The sequence below is a fragment of the Diadema setosum genome, chromosome 21 (genome assembly GCF_964275005.1).
Source record: "Diadema setosum chromosome 21, eeDiaSeto1, whole genome shotgun sequence".
NCBI lineage: Eukaryota > Metazoa > Echinodermata > Echinoidea > Diadematoida > Diadematidae > Diadema > Diadema setosum.
In genome coordinates this window covers 22,803,847-22,812,663 of record NC_092705.1, presented here as the reverse complement: position 1 = coordinate 22,812,663, position 8,817 = coordinate 22,803,847, and the positions used below count along the sequence as shown (strand labels likewise).

General features: G+C 37.2%; 1 protein-coding gene across 1 annotated transcript in view; it reads right to left on the bottom strand.

The window, feature by feature from the left end:
• Positions 1–3,294: 3,294 nt before the first annotated feature.
• Positions 3,295–8,817, bottom strand: part of LOC140244692 (probable E3 ubiquitin-protein ligase HERC4) — a 35,430-nt gene continuing 29,907 nt past the window's right edge. Inside the window, exons 10-13 of the mRNA XM_072324308.1 lie at positions 6,811–6,969; positions 5,483–5,654; positions 4,361–4,463; positions 3,295–3,554 (exon numbers count right to left, since the gene is read on the bottom strand). Of these exons, the coding sequence (XP_072180409.1) occupies positions 3,295–3,554; positions 4,361–4,463; positions 5,483–5,654; positions 6,811–6,969 (694 nt within the window). The remainder of the gene's footprint in view (positions 3,555–4,360; positions 4,464–5,482; positions 5,655–6,810; positions 6,970–8,817) is intronic.

Here is an 8,817-nt window from a genome sequence, read left to right as displayed (position 1 = left end):
TTGAATGAGATAGATTTCATGTACTTCAATGTTTTCACATTACTCATTATTATCATTTTTACATTGAAAAGCGAAAATGTAGAAATTGCAGCCAAAATATTAAAAAAAAAACATAAATCAAACAAATTCAGATTACAGAAAGGTGGACAAAATAAAGTGTTAATCGTATTCTGAGATATGTCGTGGTAAAGGAATAACTCAAGGTATTAGAGGGAATTTTGAAATCGTTTTGCTTCTTCAATTCAATCTGCTAATGCGCATTCCAACTCATGTGATCTCAATAACAGTTTTACACCACAAATTGAGGTGTTCGCAGTTGGGCAACCCTGTAAGACTGTGGTGTCCTTCTAAAAAATGAAGCAATAATATGTGCACAACAAAATGTCTGAAGACGATGGTTTTATTTGTGATGAATGGTATGTATTTGTTTTATATTTGAAGGGAATGGCACTTCTGTAATCTTTTAACAAGAATTAGAAGATTAGACGTGTAGGGATGTGATCAAAGTCATTATACATGCAGAAGACCAATACCAATTTGGTCCGACGATACTTCATTCGATACCTTCTATGCGGCACAACGGTACACTGCACATGAAAGGTTTAAAAAGAAAACAAAATTCAGAACAGACTTCTGCCAAAAGTCTGTTTAATTACTATACTATATTGTAGGTTGATATAATTGTGGTTATCCCTCAGGATTTGTTCCTTTTGAATCATTTCGCTTCATTTGAACTATTCAACTTTGTGATGGGCTAAATCTTTTATTCACAAGTGCAAGGAATACTAATCTAATTCAATTTTATACACTCCTTTTCATCAGTCTGACAAGATAAATATTTCATGTTTTATTCGATTCAATTTAGTTCATTTAACTCCAATTTGATTCAATCCAATCAAATCCAACTCAATCCAATTAGGTTCATTTAATTCAATTGTGCGTTGGCGGTATTTTATAATCCATGTTATAATAGAAATGAATTAAAACTCCATCAATCTTTGTGCGCATTCAAATCATAGACATTTTGTTATGATAATGGCCAGCATTTCTGGCGCACTGGCTAGGGTCATCAGCAATCAAATCAGCAATCAATTTTCTGAGTACTATAGACTCTCCACAGAAACAGAGTGAGTTCTATCAGGAAGGTTACTCTCTTAAAAAAAGAAATCGAATGGAAATCTTCACTCTTGCAGGAGTGGATTGAAAAAGGAGTGAAGTTACAGTGAAATTGGAGTTAATTTTGAGTGAAAATATTAATTTTCACTCTTTTTGGAGTGACCTAAGGGATCACTTCAAAATCTTCGAGTGATTCCGGAGGTCACTCCAAAACGAGTGAAAATGAAAACTTTCACTCAAAATTCACTCCAATTTCACTGTAACTTCACTCTTTTTTGTATTCACTCCTGCAAGAGTGAATATTTTCACTCGATTTTTTTTTTACAGATACTGCTGAACCAATCCACTGTCAACGACTTTCATAATAAAAATTAAAAAAAGGGGGGGGGGGACTGTACAGTACTGGCTGAGGTGAAGATTCAGCTTGAAACATTTTGCAAGCTATTTAGGATCCAGTCTATGAAATGTTACAGAGCATGCAATTCTAAGGGGAATCAAAAGTTTATTTGATGAAAATTGATTTCAAAATAACCGAGATGTCTAAAAACAAGGTAAAACAAAGTAAAACAAAGATATCGTAATAAAAGTTGTGGCCTGTCAATTTTATTGGGTTCGCTTTTTTGGATATCTCAGCTATTTCAAAGCCAATTTTCATCAAATAAACGTAAAGTCCTTCATGAAATTACATGCCCTTTATATTCTATAAGAGGTTTCTCATTATCTCACAAAAAGTGTAGTAAACCTGACGTTAGGTCTCGACCAAAACTATACAATTCCTATAATCACGGTTGTACCTAAAAAAAAATAAAACAAAACAAAGCAAAAGAAAACAAAACAAAATAAAACATAATACACTATCACACACAAATTAACAGTAACTTTGCTTGAAAAAGTTATGTCAAAGCTATAATATTTCTGGTGCCTTAAAACGATTTAGGTAAAGATCAGACGAGATTACGTTGGTTAAGGGTAAAAAGAAAAGCATAGTATATTGAATGATAATTCTGTACATATTATAATCAACTGGAGGGCCTCCCATAATACGCCTTGAATAGCTTATGACGATCCACACACAAAATAACGTTTATGACATGATTGCAATGCACAAACTTAATATATTTGCGTATAACGGATCTATTTTGTGTATAAATTCAATCAAATACAGTCGAATCCAAAATATTCTCATGACTAGATGTGGCAAATTATGAGTAGCAACCAAATAATTAAAAGTTCTCACGACACCAAGCTTTGGAACTGCTTTGGTTGCTGCAACTAAGGCTGCAGCTGAGCAATAGATAATGTTTCTTTGAGTAGCATCACATATGTATAATGGTTGTTTCTTTGAGTATCATCACAATCATATGTATAATGGTTCTACACCATTGTCAACTTATTGTTATGGTTCAGGAGAAGTATGGACCGTAATTCACAGTAGGACCAAATGATCAACTGTTTTCTCTCCCTTCTCTTCGCCATCTTGCATATTTTTGTGTCTTTCCAATATTATAAGAAAATTTCAACACATATTTTGGTGAAAATGGCATATTGACAAGATAAGCCCCCTATCATGACATGACTTTTAAAACAAATTAAAGAAAATTAGAGCACACATTCTGATAAGGGATACAAAAGACCAAGAATCGAGACAAAATCTTATGTAATATGTCAGGAAAGCCTTCTTGTCCAAAACCTCAAAAATGAAATTATATCGAACAGTACGTTCATGCTGTTTAAGCAGTATGGTGAACAACTATGAGTAACGAGAAACAGAATACCAGTATTCCCCCCCCCCAAAAAAAAAAAGAAAGAAAAGAAAAGGAGTGAGGTGTCATAATGAAAGGTTGAAAAGTTGGTTATTTCGACTCTGATACAAGGTCGTTATCTTCATCAATATCTCATTTCTATATCTATTGAGAGTCGGTGCTTTGTATTTTCTAATTTCAAATGCATCGTGCACGGATTTGTTTTTGCTTGTTTGTTGTTTTTTTTTAAACGTAGGACGGTATTTACGTTTGCTTGAGGTAGAACATTAGCTAAAATATCTACAGCTTGCAGAGCAATAAGTGATTGTGGTTTTCACTTGATTGATTGATCTATGGAGTATAAGTACAAGATGCACATTATAAGTTGCTAGTTTCGTTGAGAAAAGTCTTGACAATCCTCTCGGCGTATAGGCTTTTACTGGAAAACATTGGGAGGCCTTTCCAGATTGAAGCTCGGACACATTTCCATTGCTTTTAAGAGTCGAAACCTGACGTCGTCTTCGGATTCGTACTCGGGTAGACCCATGGAGATGAAGCCTGGGCAGGTCATGACGACCGGACAGATCTCCGAGGGATCGGCGCCGTCGTAATTCTTTCTCGTATCCATACGTCGGATGGTGAACCGAAGAGACCGGAAGCCACCAATTGGCACGTGGTCAGCTCCAGTCAAGAACTCTATGCCATGACATGAGACATAGAATTGGCGGGGAATTGTTGTCATTTAAAACAAAATAAAGGTTTTGCACATAATACCATAATTTTATCTTGATAGACAAAGTGATATCGAGAGCTTTATTACCTACAATTACAATGGTGTATCTGGCAAGTCTTTTACATGACGTGAGATCGCAGCACTTGCTTGACTTTAAGTCACATTTTCTCAAATCAATAAATATTATGTAAGATAAGCACAGTGTGGTGTGTTTGGCAAAGTCAAAAGTTAATGTCAGCTATAGGATGCACTAGACTTGGGTTTTAAAATTTATTCTCCTTTAACATAAATGCTTATTTCTGTTTTTGATAATCCTCGTAAGCAAACCAGCAGCAAATGAATTTATGGAATTAAAATAAATATGATTCATAATATAATTAAGTTGCATACGCACGTTTACATTTATTAAAAATATCATGAAGGCTATGCGTCAAAAATAGTCACATAACTTATTCATACACCAAATTACTCATAATTTATACGTGATATACATGTATGTATAGTGTTTACACACATTGAGATGTAGATATGTGATATATATCCATATCCATATACATATATGTATAATATAATATAATATAATATACATTATATTATATATGATAATATAAAGTGATACAATATAATATACATATTATTATATGCATGTAAAATATATACAATAGGCGCTATATTATATTCTTGTGTGTGTGTGTGTGTGTGTGTGTGTGTACGTGTGTGCGTAAATAACTTGATGATAGCCATGGGGAAGTAACGCAAAGTTTCTTACGGAGATAACGCCTCTTCTTGTCCTCATCAAACTCATGGAACACACGCCAGAATAGTCGAATGACCGGATGGTGCACATGGTATGGTAACTCGTAGAGCGTGCTCTGTTTGAGATACAAATACGCCTACATAATAAATTGTAGCCTGTACGAACATAAACGTGGAAGAAAATAATAAACTTTCTTATAGAAAGGAGACACTGTATTTTGAATGTTACAGTTTCATCATCCAAATCAAGGTCTGCGCTAGCATTTATATACTACAGGTGCAGTATGAAATACATTTTCGATGTAGGTCTCAGCTTAAAAAATGCATTTTTAAGTCAGTAGGTTATTAAATTGCGTTTTCCGTTTAAAAAAAAAAAATCTCAGTTTCGTTTCTATACTCTGTTTCACTAAATAATTCTTTGAAAATTCTTGGGGTCCTATTACTATTTATCTTCAGAATTCGAAGTTGATCAAGTATAATCTCAAAAAGTCATTAATCCTCAGAAAAAAAAAAACTTAGGAGAGGCAACGAAATGTATGGGGACAAGTATTGGTAATGTAAAATGAGAAGAATGCAACCACAGTAGAATGTGTTTTAAAAATGTTTTCTTTTTCGCCTTATAGGGATGAATATTTCAGCCTTCAGGCCTTCCATTCATGGTCAGTGGATGAAGTTGGGGATAATAATAATAATATTAGTGGCTACTTGTATAGCGCACAGGTCCACTTTTCAGTGCTCATGGCGCTTCAAAAAATGAAAAGATACCATATTTGATGAACTGCATGAAAACTACCCTATGACATTATAACAAGTGTATCTTTGTCTTTCTTCTAATAACACATCGATGATCTTTAGATTAATACATGACGTGGACGTTCAAAGGAACCAAAATCCCTACGGTTCTGCGCATGCGCAAAATTGTTTATAGAAATCGACTTCACTTCGTCTGATTTTGCATGGTTGGATCTAGGCCATATCTACGGCACAGAGAGGTAAACTTGATGCAGTGATCATAATGGGGGTGCCATATTACTTTAGTCCTCGCTACCCTAAAAACTACTTTGCAAAACGACGCAGCGAGACGTATTTCTAGACGTCGGCGTCCACAAGCTATCTAATGACGATGGCAACATACGTTTTCAAAGGACCTCCAGTCAAATTCTTCTCCCATGATCACGTCTCGTAGCTCCTCGGGTCTGAGCTTGAAGAAGAGTTCTGGCTTCGGTATTCTGTTGAAGCCAAGACGGAAGGCGTTCAACTGTTGAATTGCGAGCTGATACATGGATTTCCTGTCAATATACTCCTGCCTAGTGTTTTTAAAAGAGATCATGAAAACATAAAGATATTTAAGTTGACGTGATTATGCTAGAATCCATGCACGATATAGCATTTTCTCTGCTTCAACATGCAGAAAACACTGTAACATTATTGCGACACTCTATGTCGTTATAACTTGTTAAAGATTTTACCGCAAAAGTTGCTTTTTGCGACTGTTATATACCTCCACAAATTATTCTCCCAAAGGTTTGTGATTGTACAAACAACAATAACAAACAAACAAACCCGAATTTGAGCTTATTCACTTGATATATGATCTTTGCCTCTCGACAGCAAGGCTCACATATTTCGTAAACTATTCACTAAACTGCTATATAGAATCTTTATGACAATACTTTGAGGAATTTTCAAAATACTGGGAAAAATGACGTCTATTATATTATTTGACAATTATGGTCAAATACAGAATCATTTTGCATTTAATACTGCAATCAAATATTTAGTTTATTGATTGTTTGCACTGAGTAATTTTCAAGGTATGGATAAAATAGTGTATTTTCGACATTATAGCAGGTTTTTGGACCTAAGACCTTGGAAGTGTGCACTATAGACCAAATAAATACATGAACATGACAATAAGTTCCATTTGAATTCCTCAAACGGTTAAGTCATTAGAGTATACGCTGTCCACAAAAGCGACTACGGACGGAAGGACGGAATGTGGGACAAACAGACTGACCAGTGCTGACGGGCGGACGGACGAACGACCAAAACATAGCGCCTCCATCGACACTTAATGGCGGAGGCATAGCAAAAACGGCATGAATAATTTTTGTTTCTGTTTCAATTTGCATTCGTACGTGCGCATTCTATATAAGGAAAGCGGAGAAATCGTTTCTTATTCAGTGTGTAAACTTACATTCTTTGATACTAGTAAGGGAGTAATGTAGAAATGTACGGCAAATCACTCACTTTAATATCGATGCATCACAATGAAAGATACTCTCTCTGATTTTCGATTGTCCTGTAATGAGTAATAAGACGTTGACCTCTAACTTCAGAAAGTCCGCAATAAAAAAAAAAGCTCCAAAATCTCATGATTCAACTCTGTCCTCCATATAGGGGCGGAATATGAGTATTGTTCGTGACTAATCTAAAATAGATAGCTCGGATACAGTGACTTACAGGTTGTCTTGAGTGACAGCAATGTTCTCCCCGTCTGGCTGTAGTCCATCAAAGCTGAGCTCGAGCCCTTCAAGCTCCTCCGCCGGGTACTCTCTAAGACCTTCCATTTGGCCATAGAGCTCTGGGTCGAGGCTTCGAAGATCTTCGTGTGCGATAGGTCTTCTATTAATGGTGAGAGGCAACATATCATATTTCATGGTACAGACATAAGCAAAGGTTAATTTCATATTAAGATCAGACTTATAGATAGGCCTATGCAGTTCTCTCTCTCCGCCACTGTGAGCCGACTTTTGAAAAAAAAAAATGCAGGGATCGCGGTGATTGGGCTCAGTAACTTGGTAGCGCGTCTGCCCCCAGATCCGAGAGACCCGAGTTGCATTACCGGACTATAACTGGGCAATATTGTGTGATGTCATCCTTTGCCATTATGGTAAGAGGCAAACACTCTGTTCCTCGAACAAAATGGAATTTGTTTCAATGAGCACTGCCCCAACCCCTAAAGTGGGAGGAGATGCTGATGGAGCCCCCCCCCCCCCCACCATGTCCCCCTCCCTTGAAAGGGGCCAAGACGAGGGGGCGGGGTCGTTCGGGTGGAATTCAGAATTTTCTTGAAAACCCTACATATGAAAAAAAGGAATACATATATGAAGAAATTTTCTGAACAACCAAGAGTAATAGAATACAATTTATTTACATTTTTAGAAGGTAGACCTAAACTTTGATGAAATTTCACGTCTGTTTATGACGTGGGGGCTACCCTGGTCTTATCCCCCGCTTTGGGGAAGGGGAACAAAATTGGACTTGTTGCCCCTTCGAACAAAGTGGGATTCTATTACCCTAAAGATGCTACCTCCCACGTTTGGTGAAAATCCGTCAAAGATTTCTCAAGAAGATGCAGAATATGTGACAATCTCCCCTCCTCCCCTCACTCCCCCCTCCCCCCGATAAAGACACCCCTCGCTCCGCGACAATCAAACGTGAAATAAAAATTCAGGCATTAATGTCTTCATAGCACTAACTAAGCTCTATCTTTTCAGAGTTTAAAGTTTTGTGTTCAGAGTTTAGGGACTCTGAGGTTTCAATCCCAACCCCCACCCTTCGGCGGTGTGTGGATGTGTGTGTGTGTGTGTGTGTGTATGGGATGGGGCTCATTTTAACAAATTAAGAGCCTATGTCCATAAAGATCCAATCTGCCATGTTTGGTGAAAACTCGTCGTAGATTTTTCTAGAAGATGCTGAAATTGTGGAAAATTCCTTTCCTTGCCCTCAGCCCCCCCCCCCACCCCCATCTGGAAACCCCTTGATCCGCCATAACCAAACATGAAATTTCAATCATTTACGCTGTGTCTTCATAGCACTAACTTAGCTCTATCTTTTTCGGTTTGACAGAAGAAGATTAAAGAAATTCCAGAGTTTAGGGACGCTTCGGCGGTGGGGGTGGGGGGGGGGGGGGCTCATTCTAAGAAATTATGATCATATTACCATAAACATGCTATCTGTCAAGTTTGGTTAAATTCAAGAAGATGCTGAGATGTGGAATATCCACCTCCACTCCCTGCACTCCCCCCGCCCCCCGGCACCCCTTAATCCGCCATAATCAAACATGAAATTTCATTCATTAATGTTTTCATAGCACTGACTTAGCTCTATCTTTTTTGGTTTGACAGAAGATGATTAAAAAAAAAATCAAGATTTTAGGGACTCTGAGGCTTTAACCCCCCCCCCCCCCTTCTTCGGCGATGGGGGATGGGGGGCTCATTTTAACAAATCAAAATCATTTATTATTACCATAAATACGTAAAAGTTTCTGCCAAGTTGGGTGAAAATCCGTTTTCGAGAATAAGCTGAAAGTGTGGAAACTCCTCTTGCTCCCCCTCATCCCCAATCAGGGCACTCCTAGGTCCGCCATAATCAAACATGAAATTTCAGTCATGATTTTTTTTCATAGCACTAACTTAGCTCTATCTTTTTCGGTTTGACAGATGAAGAAAAAAAAAACCATCAACT